Below are 21,941 nucleotides of genomic sequence, written 5' to 3' on the forward strand. Positions count from 1 at the left end.
CTTACGTTATAGAACAACACTCTTCAACAGTAAACATTTTAAATCAGTAATGGGAAAATATAAAATACCAACCGAAGTCTCTTCCTTAAATGCACATTATTGTTGCATCATATCCATTTAAAAACACATTAATCAGCACTCATCCACACGTCATAATATAAATAAGTTACATTTAATTCAATCTGTTAAAATCCAATGGAACGTTCGCTATCTCCCAAGCATTTCTCCTGGCATTACAGAATTGGCCATTTGTTCAACAAAGATTTGATGTAATATTCTATTAACGACTTCTCTCTCCACAAACAGCAAACATTGACAAGAACCCTTCATAATTGAACAAGTTTATCATTGAAGGAATTGCTAGACAGGATGTAATCTCTATTCTTTCCTTGCTTTAATGCTTGGGTTGAGTTGCATTGTGTTAGCAGCAACATTATTTCATGTGGTGGAAAAGCATCCAACCCAAGTAATAATCCACTTTCTTTCTGACAGGCAAATGGTATATTGATGGTGTGAGATTTAGCAATATGTATCTGCTGTCCCAGTTTGCTCATGTAGGAGACAAATCTGTTTAACAAGACTTGTAAGTTCACCCTTGTCCTGAACATCAGGGGCAGTATTATACAGAGTGCCTCGGGGGCCCAATGGGCATTTGTGCCCACTTTGTGTGCCCACAGGTCACTCTGGCATTACTGAAGGGGCCACAGGTGCTTATGCATCCCCTTCTGTAACACAGATAGCGTTGGCGCACATAAAGTGGCAGCGCTATCTGCAGGGGAAATCCCTCATTCGCATAGGGGCATGCCTTGCCTCCGCGTCCATGCCGTAATAGCGACTTTGGCGCCGGGGCAAAAAAGCCTTCAGGAGGCACACTGACAGTGCGCCACCTCAAAGGTGAAGCACTGTCACTCGGCCCCCTGATGGCACCCCTCTGGTGGGTGAAAAGGGGCCTCATAGACCCCCAAACATCCCCTTGCAGGAGGGTGAAAAATCACTGACTGCACCACCCCCAAAAGGATCGCTAATCCCCTTGGAAGGCGCAGGCGGGTGCCACCTGCACAGTGAAAACACAGAGCGGCTGTAAAGCAGCCCCCAGGGCACCTGCCCGGGGGGGGCAGCACTTTCACCATAATGCATTGCATTTCCCTTCATTGCGCTGGGCGCACCTTTTTAAAGTTGCATCTGGTGCAATGAATGAAAATGCACTGTTTGCATAATATGTCACAGGTTCCATGAACACTCAATTCCCAAAAATCTTTTTCTTTTTATTTTAAATCTTTAGCCTATTTTCAATAAATATGTACAGATACAAATAAATGATCAATGAAACAAATACAAAAAATATAGAAACCATTCTTTCCCAATTTCATACTTATAAGAGACACCACAATCACTCAATACTCTCCTTCATCCATTCAACATTCATTCCCGACACATAACCAACTCCACACACTCACAAGTTCACCTAAGGGTTGAATCAGAATCACTCACAGTGGAAAGCTAGAACACAATAGGGAACACAACGCACACAGCCAAACAACATCAAACTTGACCACCAATTTAAATAAAGCAATGCACCAAAATATCAACAGAGTAAACAAAGAATCATGTTACAGTGCATCACAAACACCAACTTAGTTTTAAATATGTTTGTTTGACTAGAAAGTGGGCAAGGTCGACGCATTTCGAACCCTTTGACTAGCAGGGTTCTCCTCAGGACCATAAAAATCTATAACAGAAAGAGAAACACATACTCTTACTACACCGACCCCTTAGTGTCAATCAACATCATGAAAGCACCCAAGCGGTGCATATGCTTTTTACCTTACTCATAAGAGAAAAACTGTTCTAGTTCTGTCGGTCCTCAGTGTGTCTGCAAACGTAAAAATAATACAGAAAAACTCATAAAGGAAAAAAAAATAAACAAAGGAAAAAAAGGTGTAAACCTACACACCGTCAGATCTGCATATTAAAATGCACGCCGTGTATGAGTGAAATAATGGGCTTACATTGCGGTGTCATCCAAAGTCCCTGGAACTTCAAACAATATTATTGAGGCAATTAATGGAACAGTTCCAGTTGGTTGAATACCGGGACGGAGGATATTAAGTTCAGTCTCAACTCCTCCCGACATCGAATCACGTTCCTGGATGTGGAAGTATACCCCTCTGAAGGAAAATGTGCTACTACTTTCTTTAGAAAGCCTACGGATAGGAATAAGGCTCTTCATTTCACTAGCAACCATCCCAGGAGCCTAAAACAAAATTTGCCTTTTGGGCAATTTCTAAGAATTTGGCGAAATTGTTCGTTCAAGGACGAATATTGGCTTCATGCCAATAAGCTAGTGAATTGCCTAATTGAAAGAGGATAACCCAAAAAACTGTTGAAAAATGCCATGAAGCGGGCATGGTGGAAACCACGCGAGACACTTCTTGAAAAAAGAGTTAGAGCACACATGGGTAGACTTGTCTGTGTTTTTACTTTCTGTCCCAATTCTAATCAATTGAAGAAAATTATCAACCAATATTGGCATTTGCTGAAAAATCTGGATTAAGCACTGGCACAGGCTCCCCTTTTTGCTTTCAAAAAGGAGAAAAGCATTGCGAATCATATAGTACGGGCCGAGCTACCCAAACCACCTAAGTCCACATTAAGAAGTTATGTTGGACTGGCACCAGTGAGTGGTCACCATACATGTGGGTCCTGCACTTGTTGTGATCAAACGTTGGAAGGTTCAGTGTCCTCTCATGAGGGGGTACATTGGAAACATGAAACATTCACCAATTGTAAATCCAAAGGAGTGGTTTACGGAGTCCTCTTCCCATGTCCCAAACTGTATGTGGGTAAAACAAGCCAGGAGATCCGCAAAAGAGTGACGCAGCACAAATCCAGAATTAAGAGAAATTTTGAAAACGCTCCTCTAGTTAACCACTGGAAAGCTAAGGAACATGTGGTGGGTGATCTTAAATCAGAGTTCTTCAATCTGTGGGGCGCGCCCCCCTAGGGGGGGCGTGACACCATCTCAGGGGGGGCGCGCACTCCACTGTAATCCCTTGGAGAATTCCGGTATGGCTGGAGGGATGAAGGCGGAGGAAGGGGAAATCGACAGGGCACGAAGTGCCAGTGCTTTTGTTATGTTAACCCTACCCGGAGGGGGTTAATCCACGAGCTTACAGCTTCAGCTGCAGTGGGAGGCAGGATGACTCCTCTGCTAAAACCGAAAGCAAACCAACAGACATGCTTTCGGTTTCAGCAGAGGAGACCCCTGCCTCCCACTGCAGCTGAAGCTGTCAGCTCGTGAATTAACCCCCTCCTGGGAGAGTTAGCTCTTCCCAGCGAGGAGAAAAATTTTCCAGGGATGTTTCAAGGCATGGGCGAAGTGGGCTCTGGGCAAGGTGGGCTCTGGCTCAGGGCCCCAGCCTTTCAAAGGGGGAGGGGTGGGTTGGGGGAGGCTGACTGAAAGAGCCAGCTCAGTTCTACAGAGTCTTGACCTCATGACCTTGACATTTTTTTAAACCCAATGTTGTAAATAGCGTTTTTCTATCATTAATTTTTAATGTCTAGGAGTCTATTACAGACACTTTGCTGACATAATGGGGCAGATTTACAATTACTGGCGCATCCCTGCAAATTAGCAGGGATGCGCCAGTAATTGTGCGCCGCAGCTCCGCCACCCATGATGCGCCGCATTTACAATGCGGCGCACCATGGGGCAAAAACGGCACAGATGCGTCACGCATCTGTGCCGTAAAGGCGGCGCATTGCTGGAGTTGCGTCACAAGCGCGACGCAGCTCCAGCAATGCTCTGGGGGGCCTATTCTTCCAGTGCTGCGTCAAGCCTTACGCCTGCTTCAAGCAGGCGCAGGGTTTTGACGCAGCATTGGCCTAAAAGTGACTGAGTGAAATCTTGTAGATTTCACTCGGCCACTTTTAGGAGGCGTTATTGCACCGGAACCCCCCCACTGCGCCGGAACGCCTTCTTATGGCGCAGGGCTTTACAACGTGACGCATCTCAGTGCGGGGGTATTTACAATGCGTCACATTGTAAATACCCCCCACCATGGCGCATCTTTTGCGCCACCACTGCGTCACAAAAGTGACGCAAGGGTGGCGTAAAAGTGGCGCAAGGGGCTTGTAAATCTGCCCCAATGTGTTTATGCGCCATGCAACATCCATATAAAAAGTTTATTTCAGATCAATGCATGACCTCACATATGAGAAATGGGAGGGTGTGACAGATTATTTGCAGTAATATTAGTGAACTGCTGGTGTGCTACATACTGAAAACACACATCACTATCCCTGAATATCAGATGTACACACATTTAGTATTTGACCAAAGAAGGCATGAAAGAGCTGAGACTGGATCATAAAATCAAAGCTGGTCTGAACTGGGGCCCCCAAAATACATTTGGCCCAGGGCCCCCAAAATCCTTAAAACGTCCCTGAAAGTTTCTTTCAAATTACACAGGCAGGCGCGCAAAATGCCAACCAGCCATGTGTTGTTTAAAGAGCCTGCATATTGCTTGCCTTGACACTAAATAGCATATATTCAGGGCCGGCTTTAGCGCTGATGGCGCCTGGTGCGAGAATCGTTTTTGGTGCCCCCACACCCAATGACTGCCTCCTCGGATTCTCTCACTACCACCAGGCATATGTGCCATTCATAAGTTATTGCTAAACACAGCGCCTCCCCATGAGGTCTGCGCCCCCTCTATAGGTCAGCGCCCAGTGCGGCCGCACCTGTTGCACTGCCCTAAAGCCGGCCCTGTACGTAATAATTTGTAATGTGTCTTTTCTGTCTTTGTTCCCTTTTATTATCAGTCATGGATTATTCAGACAGCTCTAGAAAACAATTAAAAGTTATTTCTATTTATATTTGCTGTTCAAAGTATGCTGAAAATACAGCTTTAGGTGACTGCTTATATTTATATCATCTGTGACATCAAAATAATAAGCTGGCAACCCTAATCATAAGATTGGAAGTTTGTTGAGGGATGAGCACATTATTTTCTTCCACCACCCTGATCCCTGGTTACTGCCATAATAGCAATAGTTTAACACATTTGAAACCCTATACTGCAGTCAATAACATGCTGAGTTATTTCAAGTGTCTGGGATAGCACCTTGCATTCAAACAATTCGCTCCTCATTCTCGCCCTTCACTTTCACCCTCACCCTGCACTCACACTGATCCTGATACACTCACACCATTCACCCACTTACCCTACACTCACAGTGATCACTCTGCACTCACAGCAATCACAGTGCGCCCACACTGATCACAATGCACTCACACCATTCTCCCGCTCACCCTGCAATCACACTGATCACCATGTACTCACACATTCACCCACTTACTCTCCACTCACAGTGATCACTCTGCACTCACAATGCACTTGGGCTATTCACCATGTACCTCACCCTGCAGTCACACGAGCACTCTAATCAACCTGCACTTGTGACACTTCACTCACCTATCCCCCTCACTGCTTAATCTGCAATCTCACTCAAATAAGCCCACCGCTAACCATACATTCATTCATCCCACTCGGCACTAACATGTGCACCCAAATTTATATGGTCACCTCACTCACCCCTGTACACAAGTATGGGAATGTCCTGCCCCATCAAGGTTTTTGTCCTAAATTACAAAAGGAGACATCTAAATGCAATTCAATCCAGCCTTCCGGGGGCCCCTTGATAGAATCAGTTCTGTTTGCGCCCTGATGGCCTGGAATCATTCCTAAACAGATTCTTGCAAATACTGTTTTGTTTAATTTTTTTTTTTAATGTGATTGATGTGAGGGAGTCTAGTACTATTTGCAGAGAAATGTGTTTGTTTCATGCAACAACCATAAAAAAGTTAACTATAAAAAAGTTAGATCCAAGTGTGTCCTCACATATGAGAAATTGGAGGATATAACATATATTATTCTTTGTAAAATTAGTGGGCTGCTGCTTTGTTACAACAGTGAAAACACATCACTATCTCTGAATAATAGATGTAAACGCTTTTAGAATTTCGACTACAGCGCCTGTGCACCGTTAGTAGCCTGGCTAAATAGGGTATTGCAGAGCTGAAAGTAAATCATTTAAACTCAAAGCTGTACTGAACAGGGGCCCCCAACATAGTTTTTGCCAAGGGCACCCAAAATCTCTAACATATCCATGCCATCACAAAGTCTGTCAGATAGCATTGCTCTGAAGTAAAATAGACAACAACATTAATTTATTATTAGTTTTATTTTTTTTAAACATAAGCCTGACGTGTCCTAAACCCCCATTGCTTCAGGCAAGCAACTTATCGTACCACTAAGGAATTCTCAATTAGGTGTTCGTTCAGCACCCTCTCTGCTGACTTTCAACTGTCTAGTCAAAACAATTTGCGCACAATTTATCTTGGAAAGTGGTATTTTGAGCTTTGTAATAAGCCTCGGTCATTTCACCACACCCACTCACAAACCTGCAGTTTACTAAACACTCTCATTGTATTGAACATTATTTGCTGGATATACCCGGAATATGCGTGTGGCGGTCGATTCCAGACATTTCCGTAAGGTGGTGGGGGGCCCAACATCTACAAAAATTCAGCTGGGGGGGGGGCTCAGCCTACAAGTTTGAATAAATCTGTCTTAAATGGACCGTGATATCGAAAATCGAACCTGATCCACGAGGAGGTGACAGTGATTTACGACTGTCCCAACGTGAGGCGACGCTCATTCTGAAATTTAATACTGCTGTCAATGGGCTAAATGAGATCTCAGAAATATTGAAACTTTAACCTGCAGTATCTCGGAGTTGACCCGTTTAACTGTGGCATGTCATCTCTCTCCATGCACAGGGTCTGGCACATTTAGGCTGACTGTGCTTCAGTTGTTCTATTTGTTGTTTGTTGAGCATTGTAAAGAGTGTGCACCCTTCGTATAGTAATTGTTATACATGGACCCACTGGGCCCCAGCTTCAGCTTCCTTTTAAGTGGTTTAAACGTGGACTTTTTGCTTAGCATAAATGTATAGTAGTCCACATAGCTGGCATGTTTAATCGTGGTAATGGGTTTAACCACCTCCCCACAGTCTGATTACACCCTGTGGTTTAGGCTTCAGTGTCATTAACCTGCCATAGCGGCAGTTACCATGTATGTGCGCAGAGTTTCAATAAAGTTGTGCAGTTCCCATAATTCTTTGCTGGACTTGGTGCCGCATTGCAGCGTTACCGAGGCGCCACACGCCGAGCAGAGGATCTTTAGCGGACTCCCCTTTTAAACAAGGTTTGTGCGTCTCACGTTATCTCTGGTTTCTAAACACATGCCTTTGGCATAAGTAACTATGTGTTCCTTGACTGCAGTATCGCTTAAAGTGGTTGTGATTCGGGTTTTGTTTATGTTGGTTCACAGAACAACTGAGCGGTGAATACAGTCATGTTTTGATTGACAACAGTACCGTCCATTGATTTGTCAAGTAAAGACGGTGATAGTCTATATGGACAGATGAGAGGGCAACACACCGGGTCACTCCATGAGATCTAAGTTGCCTTTTTTTGCCAGCTTCAGATTGATGTCCGAATGTCGGGAAGTGATGAGGGGTAACTAAAACAATTGGCCTCTACGCCTCGGGAATCCCTTGGATTTTCGGTACATTGGTATGTGTGTTGATGTAAAATTTGAGAATTGCCCACATCGGTTGTAAAATTCGATCTGTCTAATAGGGATACCACCTGCTTCCCTCCTAGATCGACAAGAATTGTCGGAACTGATCCATTAAGTGCCTCAATAATATTGTTTGAAGTTCCAGGGACTTTGGATGACACCTCAATGTAAGCCCATTATTTCACTCATACACGGCGTGCATTTTAATATGCAGATTTGACGGTGTGTAGGTTTACACCTTTTTTCCTTTTTTCATTTTTTTTTCCTTTATGAGTTTTTCATTATTATTGTTCCATTTGCAGGCACACTGAGGACTGATGGAACTAGAACAGTTTTTCTCTTATGAGTAAGGTAGGAAGCGTATGCACCACTTGGGTGCTTTCATGCCGTTGATTGACACTAAGTGGTCGGAGTAGTAAGAGTATGTGTTTCTCTTTCTCTTATAGATTGTGATGGTCCTGTGGAGAACCCTGCTAGTCAAAGGGTTCAAAACGCATCAACCTTGCACATTTTCTAGTCAAACAAACATATTTAAAATTAAGTTGGTGTTTGTGATGCACTGTAACATGATTCTTTGTTTACTGTGTTGATATTTTGGTGCATTGCTTTATTTAAATGGGTGGTCAAGTTTGATGTTGTTTGGCTGTGTGTGTTGTGTTCCCTATTGTGTTCTGCCTTTCCAAAAACTATGAGTGATTCTGGTTTAACCCTTAGGTGAACTTGTGAGTGTGTGGAGTTGGTTATGTGTTGGGAATGAATGTTGAATAGATGAAAGAGAGTATTGAGTGATTGTGGTGTCTCTTTATAAGTTGTGAAATTGGGAAGGAATGGTTTCTGTATTTTTTGTATTTGTTTCATTGATCCTTTATTTGTATCTGTACGTATTTATTGAAGATAGGCTAAAGATTTAAACAAGAAAGAAAAAGTGTTTATGAATTCAGTGTTCATGGAACCTGGGATAGACTAGCATTGGTACCAGTTATAAAGTGTATGGTAAACAGTGTTCAGTATTGGCACTTGTTTTGGTTTGTGCTATTTTGACTCTACCTTACTGAGTAGAGTCAAGGCCCTTGGTTGTTCCTTGTTTGCATAATATGGGCCCAGGACACAATCACCATATAGCAGAGCAGAGAGTCTACTCAAGCCCACCCTGAGAGTGTCTGTCTCGCCCAGATTCAGCGAGGTCTCCGGATCATTTAGATATAAACAAAAAGGAAAAGGGCCAGTACACACTGGCCTCATTTTAACGGGGTTGGTACATCCCCATAAGTGCCATACCTAATACAGCCCGCCACATCCTCGTGCATTTGTGCTACAAGTGAATCACAACCTAATTCATTACATTGCCAAGCATTTTGCGCAGGCCGATGTGTGCCAAAAGAAAAATCTATATGGCTCAGTGTTGCTCGGCTATGTTACTCTGCTATGGTCCATAGGTCTGGGGTGTGGGGTTATTGTGACACAGCCACTCTTCAGGCAAATGAAAACATGTGTGTCAAAGTTTTTTGTGCCTCTCCAAATCCTTGCCCTTATTCCTTTCTCACGTGGAACTAGGCCTGTTAAACCTAGAATATTTAATGAAGCTGGCACCACTTAAGCTCGGGCCCTCAGTGTGGGCAAACAATGAAATGGCCTTAAACCAGAACATTATAACAGATTGTCTAAGTTTGGAAAATGCCCAATATATACCCTGGTTAGGATATGTGAAAGACCAATTTCCCTTGCTAGGAGATCTGAGCTTTTTGATTGTCCACAAGCTATTATATTGTTCTCTAAACAACAACTAAAGATACATTTCCTGGCCTTTTACTGGCGGCAAAAACAAGACAGTGAGTTGGGGAAGTAAAGAGAATCTGCCTTTATCCCATTTGTGACTATGGCCCAGGTGGAACTGTATGTATATTTTCCTCCACGGCATGCATAGAGATGTTATTTGATATGGTTGAGATTTAATAGAATGCACTTCCTGTCTCTAGCAAAGCTTCTCATGAATAGAACACATCCCATGTCCTTGTGACTCAAGCTCTCCACAGAATACACTTTGTGAGAAAGTGATCCTGTTTGCCCTGTCCACCCCCACTTGTTTACTTATTCTGGTGGTAACTGACTCTGACTATGCCCTGGGCTCTGCTGTCCAGGCCCAGTGCACTGATAAAAAAAATGGTAATTAGGTATAATTACAATTGGCAATGAAATACCCCTGTAAGTCCCTTATATATTAACCCCTTCGATGCTCATGATGGAACGGTTCCGTCATGAGCCCGTTGGCTCATTAGAACCTTCAGCACAGCGCGAGAATTTGCGCCGCGCTGAAGGTGATATGTTAAGGCAAGGGGAATTCAAACTACCAATAAGTCCCTAGTATATAATAAGGCAGGGAGGTTTAAAGACTCAGCAGAGTTCCTATACTGAAGGATGCACTGCTATGGTGCTCACTATTATAGGCAGCACTGCTTTGCAGACTGTCTTTAAAAGTAAATTCTATGCAAATTTGTCTTTGGAATTAACGGTACTTCCCAAGAGGAATTCTACTTTATATTTACATATAACTCACAACTAAGGTCTCCCCTAAGTGCCCCAGGGTTGGGGTGCCATTTACCCATAAGAAGGGATAATCCTTGAGGAGGAAAAACTTCCAATTTAATTTTCCCCATTGTAGATATTTAGCTCTGTAGGCTTATACTGGAATATTTTATTGAAGTATAAATATTGCTAGGAAGGAGCTAAAAAGATGTCCTTCAAGGACAATAAATATTGGTGATGGTAAATTCAAGAATGTGCCACTGTTGAATGTATCAAAACTAATATAGAAGAGAAGTTATAGGACTTTCTTTTCCATGCGCCTCAATCCAGCCTTCAAGCAGCCTCTGATGATTAGTCAGCCTTAACAGGCTTAGCCAGGCTGTTTTGACAAGGTGATAAGTGACCTGCATAGAGCAGATGATATCTGATGGGCGGAGCTTTATAGCTGCAGAAAGCAGGTCAGGATGAGGGATGGGTAAATCAAACTGGGCTTCAAAGAGATCAGGACAGTAAGGAATGACAGCCAGGCCTACCCCCTCTTCCAGTACCTCCCAGCCAGATGGCATGCCCGCGAATGGAATTTCCTGAAGGTCTGTAGGGGAAGTGTTAACAGAAATGAACCACGCAAGTAGGTTTAGCCAGGACTAACTCTCCTGTAGAGGAATTCTCAATTTTTAATTTTAAATGTCAGTGCTTTGTGGGACAAGAATATGCCACACTATGGAGGAAGCTGAAATGCTTTTGGGTGGCACCCTGCACCTCATTGGACAAGGGTGCCCCCTGCTTGAAGCTCCAGATCATTGAACAAATATGTGAGAGCTGCATAGCCACTTGGCTTTGCTACCTGAATCTACAAGGAGAAGTAGGACTGCCCTGCTGGAACCCTGGTCTCTACCCCAAAGGTTTGCAACCAGAAGGACTGCTCCTGCTGATTAAGTAGTGGACTCCCTGAAAGCAACATATTATCATAGCTTCCCTGCACCATCTCCATCAAGAAGTCCCCAGCCTTGGGTGCGTCCAGTGGATTTAAGGATTTGGCCAGATGCGTTGTGGGAACTGTAGCACCACACTTCCAAGGACTATCTCAGAGTTTCTAGACCTTTGGAATTGTGTTTCGAACCCTTTGCACCCTCAAGAGGAACTACAGGCAGATGTTCTTGAAGTTTATACCATCTTTTGTAAAAAAAGCTCTATAGGTGGACCGACCTAACGTGGGGTCAAGCCATGGTGCGAATCCGGTTTGTTGAAGTGCCTTGCTCACCGTCGAGAGAAAATCATCAGGAAAAGTTTCTAAGTGTGAAGGTAAATTTTTGACCAGGGCCTCCTGCTTAGTATATTCAACCAGGGTTCCATTGCATTGGATTCAATTCAATTCAATTCAATTCAATAGTGACTTTATTCGGTAGTTTTACAAAAACACCATAAAAGTTCAGAAAAAACAGTTACAAATTTATCAAAAAAGTTAAAAACCGTTAAGTATGCATTTGTTTAAAAGAAAGCATATTAAAAATAGCAAGTACTTCTCAGTTCAGTTTGTGCAAGTTTTTCGACATTTATAGTAACATACAGTTTTCCTGTTATCTTAGTTTCTTTCGTTTGTGCAAAATAGCAATGTTATTCGTACTCATAAATTCGTGCGATGACGTATACAAAATTTAAGATAAAATACGATCGCTTTAGCATAGTTTTCATTTTCAAGGTACTGAAGTGCCAGATACGCTGGGCGACATTGACGAAAACCCCAGAATTTCAAAATAGGCAGTATCCAGCGTTTACGGGGTTCAGTAAAGAATTTACAGAATAACATTGTATGTATCGTTGATTGTGAGGACACTAGATCGCAAGGGCACATAGGAAGTGTGGATTCAAACTTTGACTTTGTCTCAGTCAAATGCGACCAGATATCCCAGGTTAACGCTGTATGTTTTTAAGAATGTATATATCAGGTACCCTATATTGAATTTTTGTCCTTTTGGTGTCATTTTGAAGATAAAAACAGTTCCTATATTTATAAATTGGTGTGGGATTTTTAATGTGATGTGGCGTACTTATTTACCTTATTGGTAATTTTAAACTATCTACATACCTGTCTTCTGAATTAAGTCTGCCTGCTTGCAGCCAGCTACCTAGGGTTGAGCCAGAGGCTAATGTATTAAAACCTTTACTGGACCTTATATTGTATTGGTGGCCTTATTGCTAGTGATACGTGCATACTCACCCTTACTAAAATCCATCTTCCACCACACTTCATTTCTTTTTCTTTCGCAAGTTATATGTTATTCCGAGGAAAAGGTTTTCACTCCCACTCTTGAGGGTCCACAATGTTAGGTTATGACAGCCCGCTGTGCACCAACTACTGCTGATCATCCCAATACACCTGTTTGAGGGTGTATAAATTCAACTCTGCGGCTGGTAGAATGAGAAAAATGGTGGGGAAATAACTGGATATCATACTCTGGGGATAGACGTGTGTGGGGGCAACCTTGAAGAATTACCAGTGAAACGTAATTAAATTGTACCTTTTTGCATATTGTGGCATTTTCAACATTTTTATCAGCATGTTTCAGTGGAAATTTCTTTTAAGTGGTATATTGAATCATCTTTGGTATTTTAAACATGATGCATGGCTGTGTATGTCTTTGCTTTTATGCATATATGTTTTTCTATCAACTGAATTAAGCCTGTTATGACTGACTGATTCACCGATGGAATGGAAAGTTGAAAGGGTCTATGGATGGTTAAAAGATGAATGAGTACAATGACTGACACTACAGAGGATTGAATGGTATGGTATGGTATGGTAAAAGGTTTTGTACCGCGCTCGGTCACCATACGATTTCATGGCGCTCATAACAAATGCGGGGAGGCAGAGGCGAGTGTTTACTCAAAAGCAGACTGTAAAAGATACGTTTTTAACAGTTTACGAAAACAGACATAGGAAGGGCAGTGTCGAATGGGGGACGGGAAAGCGTTCCAGGTTTTGGGGGCACAGAAAGAAAAACAGGAGCCACCATGTTTTTTACGTTTACTTTTTGGAATAACTAGCAGATTGTGGCCAGAAGAACGAGGTCTCTGGAAGGAACATAACATTTCAGTTTAGAGGAAATAAAGATAGGAGCAAGATCAGACAGGGCTTTAAAGATTGTACAACCCAGTTTTAAGGTACAACGCTTGGCCACAGGGAGTCAATGAAGGCTCCGCAGTAGCGGCGAGACGTGCTGGTGTCGGGATTGGTGGTAAACCAGGCGTGCAGCCTGATTTTGCACGAGTTGCAACCTGTGAAGGAGGTATGCAGGGATACTGGCATACAAAAGGGTCGATTAGGATCGCGGACGGACTTGCGTCCGTCCGCAACCCCAGAGCAGGAGGGAACCTCTGCATGGCATGCGGAGTTCCCTCCTGTGCAATTAGGATGTGACCGCCACCCTGGCGGTCACATCCTCTATTTTTAACATTGCCGCGGGTGCAGCTTCAAGCTGCACCCGCGGCAATGTTAAAAATGCACGCATTGCATTTGCATGCAGAAAGAGGCAGGCACAGCGCGGTGCCTGCCGCTTTCTGCATGCAAATGCAGGGGGGTACCATAGGTACCCCCCATGTGCACCCCCCACCCCCCCTTCACCTAGGAGGCCCGCAACGGGCCCCCGCAGTGAAGTTCCGTATGCTTTTCCGCGGCGGAAAACCCGCCGCGGAAAAGCATACTTTACTGGCCATCCTAATATGGTGGACGGTGTCTGGAAGACACCGTCACCATATTAGAGCTTTTCCGCCGCGGTTGTAATCTGACCGCGGCGGAAAAGCTGCGGACGGAAACCAGGACCCACCAGCCATCCTAATCTGGCGGTGGGTCTTTGGTCAGTCCGCTGCGGATTTTCCGCATCCTCGGGGCCGGCGGTGGCTTCCGCCGGCCCCGAGGATGCGGAAAATCCGCAATCATAATGACCCCCAATGTGTTGGCGTAATCAATTCTTGACGTGACCAGGGCCATGATGACAAGGATGAGTGCGTCTCTGGTAAGAAATCTACAGATTTTTCGTATCCTGCGTAGTTGGAAGAAGCAGGATGACATAACCGCACTGATCTGGGGCCCTATGGATAAGTCACTAGAAATGACCACGCCAAGACTCTTCACAGAGTTGACAGGACGGGGAGGGAGCCCTAGTGAGGGATGCCAAAAGCTGTCATTCCATGGATTGGCTACTCCACCCACCAGAACAAGCTCAGTCTTAGTAGGATTTAATTTGAGTTGGCTATGATACATCCACTCCGAGATCTCAAGCATGGTGGACTGAAAAGTAATACAAGAGGAGAAGGAGGTATCAATGGGAAAAATTAACTGCAAATCATCCGCATAATTAAAGATGGTAGCAGCGGACTTACGAAGGGAGAAGATCAGGGGTTGCATGTATAAATTAAATAATAAAGGGGATAAAGCGGAGCCCTGAGGGACACCGCAGGACAAGGGAGAGTAGGAAGCCGAGAAGGTAGACAGGTGCACTGCCTGAAAGCGATTATCCAAAAAGGACTTGACCCACTCAAGAGCCATGCCCTGAATACCGGCGTTTCTGACACGGTCGATCAATATTGCATGATCGACCGTGTCAAAAGCCGCCGATAGATCCAATAGGACAATGGCTTGAGGGATGTTATTATCGGCGCCCTTTCTGAGGGTGTCCATGACAGCAACAATAACCGACTCGGTGGAATGGAGAGGGCGGAATCCGGCTTGCTGGGCCTCCAGGAAAGACGAAGTCTCGATGAAGGCACTCAGGCAGCGGGTGACATGGGTCTCCAAAATTTTCGCCAAATAGGGGAGAAGGGAGATGGGTCTATAATTGCTCAAGACCGTAGGATTGGTGTCACAACTGCCTGTTTAAAGGAATCCGGAACCACCCCTGTCGCCAACAAGTTGTTGAGTAAAGCCAGGGGAGGGTTGGCGCAGGCCAAAAAGATTTCCCTAAGAACCTGGGGAGGACAGCAATCAATAGGGGAGCCAGAGCTCACTGTATGCAAGAGTGAACAGAACTCTGAAAGGGAGATCGGAGGAAAGGCATCCAAGCAGCAAGGGTTTCCAGGAGGCAGGGGAGGGGGGGTGGGGGGATGAGGGCAAAGGAATATTGTTCTTAATAGTGATGATTTTATCCGTAAAAAAGACATTAAGTGAATCACACAAGGATTGGGAAGGTTGAGGTTGAAGGGTAACTCGGTCTGGTAAGGAGAGCTCATTCACAATGGAAAAGATATCCTTTGCCTTAGAGGCGGACCCCATGATTTTTGGAGAAAAGTAGATAGTTTTAGCCGATAGGATAGATTTTGTATAGGCTCTCAAACGATCAACGAAATCAATTTTCAGCTGGTGGTCGTAATTACGCCTCCAACGGCGCTCCGCCTGACGTAAGGCCAGTTTATCTGCCTTCAGTTGGTCCGTAAACCATCGCTGGGCGTCATGAGGGCGCCTAGTTTTTATATTTTTTAAAGGGGCGACGGTATTACAAGCAGATAATAGCCCTTGATCAAGCAGGAAAGCCTGGTGGGACACCAGGGTCGAGGTCGGAGGAATTGTAGAGGACAATATGGAGTGAAGTTCCACCAGATTGGCTTTCTTCGAGTTCCGGGCAGTAAAGTTGGTCAAAGGGGGAGGACGATTAGGAGTGACCAAATTAAGAACAAGAGAGATAAAATAGTGGTCTGACCAAGAGCATGGGGTCACAATGGGGGAGGAGATATCTAGATTAGTTGTCCACACCTGATCTAAAATGTGGCCTTTACAGTGGGTTGGATTAGTGATGTGTTGATAATATTTCAGACCTAATAAGAGGTCAGAGAATTCCACCGAGAGGTGACTTTCTCTCGGGGATCAGAGGGCCAATAGTTAAAATCACCGATAATCATAACCTTGGCATTGTTAATAGTAAGCTGAGAAATAAAATCAGCAAACTGTCGGGGGAAGGAGGGCATAAGATCAGGAGGACGGTAAAGAAGAACAACAACAAAAGAGAGCCTAGGAGACATAAATTTAACAGTGAGACTTTCAGTTCTAGGAATCGATGCACAGGCTAAAGTAGTAAAAACATACTGGGAGCGAATAATAGCAGCCACCCCCCACCGACTTGCCCTGCTGGTCGATTAGCTTGCAGGATATAATAGCCGGCAGGGATGGCAGCAAGAATATCAGGGACAGAGTCCTCAGTCAGCCAAGTCTCTGACAGGAGAAGGATATCTACAGATCTATCGTCCAATAGTTGGGAAATTTCCAGCTGGTGTTTCACCAATGACCGCGTGTTAAGATATACCACGGACAGTGGTGTAACCTCCAGCGGTGGCGGGTGGAGGTGAGAGGATATCGGCACAGGACAAGGAATCGAAGTCACAGGGCTGAAGGTGCTTGGAGGGACAAACATACCACAATCCAGTGCAGCCTGTTTAGCGTGGGCGGTAAGGAAAGTGAACAGCGAAGCAGTAAGAGATCAGAGGAGGAGTAGGTGATAAAATGGGCATTATGAATGGCCGCGGGCCACGATCGGCCTCGGACGGGCGCAGAAGGGTGAAATGAACTCTTCTAGGGTGTGTTGAGCTTCACTCACATAAGCTCACGGGAGATTTGAAACAAAGTGGAGCCAAGGGTTTTTCAATCTTTCAGAATGATTCTCATGGAACAGCTTATTTGTAAAATGGAGAAAACACTTCTACAGAGCACCTGAGGCTTCAGGAGCACAAGAGGGGACAGGGGGGAGGGGGGCAGGTGTTCAGGACAGGATCATGACTGGTAGGTCTCAGGACAGGTTTGGTTTAGGGGTGGGCAAAGTTGTGAAATGTTTTCCCTTTTTTTGAACAATTAGAGATTTTGAGGGTAGGAACGATCCGGTAGTTTTAAAATGTGAGGGCCAGCGTCAAACCCAGTCTGCTTCAACTGGAAACAGTTGCCAGTGCTTAAGAGGGGCTCCCAGGTCTCTTCACCTCCAGCTGAGAACCTGGAATGGAACAAGGCAACTGAAGGGACTATCAAAATCTGACATGATTGACAAAATATGATTATCTGGCCTTGGTGTCTGCCTCCTCCGGTCGTGTCTGAGGCTGGTAGGTCGATTCAGGCAGTGCTTAATTTGAGCCAGTGGTTGCCGGTGTGAGGAACAGGCATTCATTTTTGGGTAGTGGCACTTATTTTTCCCACATCACATAATTGCCTGAGGGAAATACAGAAGGAAGAGCAAGACAAAAAAGTTATTAAGGGAGAAATCAGGAACCTGCAATGGTGGAATAAAGGGGCAGGGAGTGTCTGGTAGTGCATTAAAAAGGGATGAGGTGGATTGAAGACCATGTAGCCTTGATATTCAGTGCACCAACGCTTAATTGCACTGGCTGTGGGCTTCTGGGCAGAGCTTGTGACCCCGGCACTCAATCTTTTACTATTTAGGCACTGGTCTCAGGCATTAAGCAGTTGAGCGAGTACTTGACTGTGCAAGCATAATAGCAGAACTCCGCACTTTTCACAGGTGATGCCGCCATCTTTCTCTTTTACATTCACACTGCATGCGGAAGTACAGTGATTGCCCAGCCTCCCTCTAACAACATGACATGTGCATGTCTTTGATTGGCCAAGATGAGAGCGTCATTTCCGGCCTGACTGCATGAGTAAACATTTGCGTGGCCAACCGTCTTCTCCTTGAATAGAAATACAGCGTCTGAATGTAGCTCCACCAATTAAAAATTATAAGGGATGAAGAGGTGAGTTAACAAGAATGGGCAGATAAATCCTAGGGCCTTTAAAAAGAGATTAAAGATGTCATGCATAGATGACTTTCCAGAACCTTTGATGTAAGACGAATATGCTTGACCACTAACAACCCCACTCTGGAGTTCTTTTCTGTGGTGAGCCAGAACTTGGAATCACTGGTTTGGCAGATGCAGAACTAGCCCTTAATACCTAAACCTAAGCTCAAAGTGCAGTATACTCCTGCTACACATAAGACTGGTTAGTTGCATAATGCGAAATGATAGGGCCCCCTACAGAACGTGATGTGTGGCCCGCAGGTTTTCGTACCTCACAGATATCCATAGGTTTTAGACTGAATGGGGCCCTTATGAAGGCAGATATACTCCATCATTGACATCCTCCCCCCCCCCTCTCCCCCACACTCCCAATGACACCATAGAAACACTCCTTGCGGGGCACTAGCATCATCAGACTTCATAGATCACTAGAAGAGACACTCAGCCCAAGGGTGGAGAGACACCTTCCCTTTCATCAACGCCCCACAGTATAACAGATATTAACTGCTTAAATATTGCTGTACCTGAATGATGCAAATAGTTCATTTAGCAAATCACGATAGAAAATAAGCTACATTTTAAAAATTGTAACAAACCTCCCACTGCCAACAAAAGTAGCAGGATAAATGTCATCATGGTTTCTGAAAAGGAAAAATATAGGAAAGAAATTAGTTATTTGTTAAGGTTTTGCTGTGCAGCACAATAAAAACCTAGGGGATTATTTACAAGCCTCTTGCATCTTTTTTTAACATGGGAAAAGTGACTTACTGGTGGCGCAAGGGGCTTGTAAATGACCCCTAGCACTTAAAAGTCAATGTCATGTTCTGAGCTGTTCAGAAAGGCGCCCAGTTCAAAATTGTTTTGCATTATAGGGTAGTTTTGGGAAGGACAAGAACAGGAAACTAGAGTGAGGCCTTTTAGGGCTTTTAGAGCCTTGTTCACTGTCTTTTTGTTCCTCTGATTTTTAATGACTGTGAGAACAGGGGTAGCTGATACAGTGTCATGGATAGCTAAGGGCAAGGCAGGTGTAGTATGTGCTACCCTGGGCTCTAAATGACAACCATGGGCACTTAAAGAGCAAAAAATATCTTTTAAATGTCTGCACTGCCTCAGCATACGTCTGTGCATGGTCATTGTTTACCTGATCAGCAGAATCAGCCTATAGGGAAGAAAAGGCCTATACGTGTGAGCTGTGATATTTGGAGCAGGAAAGGTTCAGTTGGCCTTTTTTGGGCTGAAGACAATTCTGTGGGTAAAGCTCATTTTAGCCAGTTTCCAGCAAATGGTTCATAAAGGAAACAGCCCCTTTAAGGCTGGGATCAGTCTGAAGAAAACAAAAGGAAAGATGGCAGACAAAGAAATCAAGACATGAGAGGTGTGGAAAGAGACTGCAGTCTAAGCGCTGAACGAAAATATGGATCGAAAGAACAATTGTCAGAGGTTGTGGAAGAGGAGATATGGTAGCTTGAATGGTAGTAGAATAGGTGTGGTAACTTGAAGTGGTGGTAGAAAAGGTGTGGTAACTTGAAGTGGTGATACAAGAGGAGGTAAGGTATGTAGGAGAGTAGGATCTGCTTCTTATAGTTACCCCCACTTTTTGCTGATGTTTTACTGTTTTCCACTTAGACTGACTGGGATCCTGCTTTCCAGGACCCAAGTCAAGCTGCTTTCTCCTCTAAATTGATTGCATGTACTTTAGATACACTCCAGATTGGATACTGAGGTACCCTTATCAGTCCCTAGTATATGGCACTCTTTGTACCTAGGACATAGGTACCCCAGATGCCGCCCTTGGGCTGCAGCATGTATTGTGCCACCCCTGAGAGACCATTCAAACTCACACCACAGGTTTGCTACTGCAGCCTGTGTAAGGTGGTGCATGTTCCCCTTACTTAGATATAGGTTCACTATATCTTTCCTATATCTCTGCCCTAAGGCAGACCGTATCAATCCTGGAGGCAGGGTGCTGGGTTTTTTGTGCGAGGGTGCTCCTGCATAAGCAGAGCTACTCTGCAGCCTTCGGGATCTATTTTCTGTGGTTGTTTGTGATGCAGCCAACCATATATATTTAAGTGCAATATAACCTTGCGGTAAATGCTAACGTTAAAACGGTTGCTTGGAAAAATTTTGTGTTTGGTGTCAAACACCTTGGAATCATCCCTTCCCACCAGTAACTGGCGAGGGATGTATGATTCCACCCTCCTAAAGAGATATATGCGACATACTGGTACATCTGGTGATAGCTTTCTCGACCTCGGCATCACAAAATGTATGCTGCCAGCCACACAAGCGAGTCTGCCCTCCTGCTGCTGAGCCAAGCTTGAGCAGGGGAAGGCTTCACAATAGGTTTCCTGTCACAGGGAGGTGTGACCACCTCTCAGACAGGATTTAGTGTATTGGGGCTGGGTGGGTGCACTCTAAGACTGTTTGAAGTCGGCACTGGGGCACATTTGGTGTCCCTGTGCATAGCCCAGTTCAAACCCGTTGCAGGAGCCAATTGCTCCTGCTCTGGTGCGAAACTGAACAAAGGACTTGGGTGTAACCATCCCTCTGTCCTGACCTCCCATAGGTGGGTCCCCAGAGTTTGTCCCACCCCTTCCTTGGGTATAAAGAAGGAACGCTGATTACAGGACTTTAGATGTTACCTGGACTAAACTCTTCAAGCAGAAACCAAGTACTTCGCCGATCTACACTACGCTGGATGACTGATGAATCTCCCTTGGAGTGAAGGAGTTACTCCCCTGCGCTGCAGGCACCTTTAATGCATCTGGCCAGTTTCCATCTTCCAAGCTCCTGAGGACTCCAAAGATTTCTGCAACACAAGATGTAGGTTCCTGTGTATCTCTGAGGTTGATCTGCCCTCTCAGCAATTCTGAGACCAGTATCCCTCATGGGGACCGTGCAACCTGAACCCCTGTGCACAGTGTACTTTTGCAGCATCATATGCTTTTTGACAGTCCCTGCGGCTGTGCTTTAGGCTATGTGTAGTCCTGACCCAGAGCAGTAATTGCACTGAGGATTTCCGGCCTACACTCCACAAGTGTTCCGTGGGCTGGTATTTTGTGATTCAGTTTGAGGTACCTTTGCGATCCCTGGTTCGTTGGCCTGTGGGTCTCTGTGAAGGTAACTTTGACTTTTCTTGGGCTTTTCTGGTTGCTCCAGATGAGCCCTGACTCCCCGTAGCTTGGAGAGTCCCCTGGACCTTGCTGGTCCACACAGGCCCTGCTTTCCTCTGCCTGCATGGGTTGCACTTGCCAATGCTTGTTGATATTAAATCTGGACACTAACCCCTCAGCACTCGACATCCTTCATGGGACAGCTCACCTCCAGACTTTGGTTGTCGTCAACTTCTCTTGGTCCCCATGGCTGCAGAGTCAAGCTCCCCGTCATCTCCCCTGAAGCACCCGACAGCGGTGGACATTTGTCTACTGAGCCCACAGTCCCCCTGAAGTGACCCAGACTCTGTCCCCTCTGCTTTCAGGTTCTTCTCACCTCAGATCCAGGCTTGGATTCCACCAGACATTTTTTCATTTTCCCGGCAGCAGCACTTCTTTGAGTCAAGCCATTTAAAAACGACAAAGGTTTCCGACATCGATTGACACCTATGCACCCGGCTCCCCTGGGATAGGTAACACGGGTACTCTGGTACTCACAAGGGTGCTGGCCTTAGAACCTTCTATGTTCCAAAGGTTTTCCTTGAAGTCCTCTCCCAAGTGTCCTTAATCCTTAATTTTCCAACCGCTACTTTCCCATAGAGTTTTACAGAGCTCGCTCCTTTGTTCTCACACTGCACCCGTCCTCTGTCGGTCCCCTATGTCACTAGCTTGGGTGGTTCCTTGGGGTCCCAGAGATTCTATGTGCTTAGGCACTCTGTCGAGTTAAGTTGTGGTTGTTATACCACTTTCTTAGTATATGGTTTGGTCTCCCCCTGGAGCCCACTGTTTATTGTGCTGTTGTTTTAGTGATTTAATATTGTGTGCTTTGTGCTCTAATCTCATA

General features: G+C 44.9%; 1 protein-coding gene across 1 annotated transcript in view; it reads right to left on the reverse strand.

The window, feature by feature from the left end:
- LOC147734888 (alpha-N-acetylgalactosamine-specific lectin-like) overlaps window positions 1–21,941 on the reverse strand; it is a 71,900-nt gene that overhangs the window by 46,735 nt on the left and 3,224 nt on the right. The window contains exon 2 of the mRNA XM_086953669.1: window positions 18,539–18,583. Coding sequence (XP_086809795.1) covers window positions 18,539–18,578 — 40 coding nt within the window. The 5' untranslated portion in view covers window positions 18,579–18,583. The remainder of the gene's footprint in view (window positions 1–18,538; window positions 18,584–21,941) is intronic.

Source organism: Lissotriton vulgaris, chromosome 1_2 (assembly GCF_964263255.1).
Source record: "Lissotriton vulgaris chromosome 1_2, aLisVul1.2, whole genome shotgun sequence".
Classification (NCBI taxonomy): domain Eukaryota; kingdom Metazoa; phylum Chordata; class Amphibia; order Caudata; family Salamandridae; genus Lissotriton; species Lissotriton vulgaris.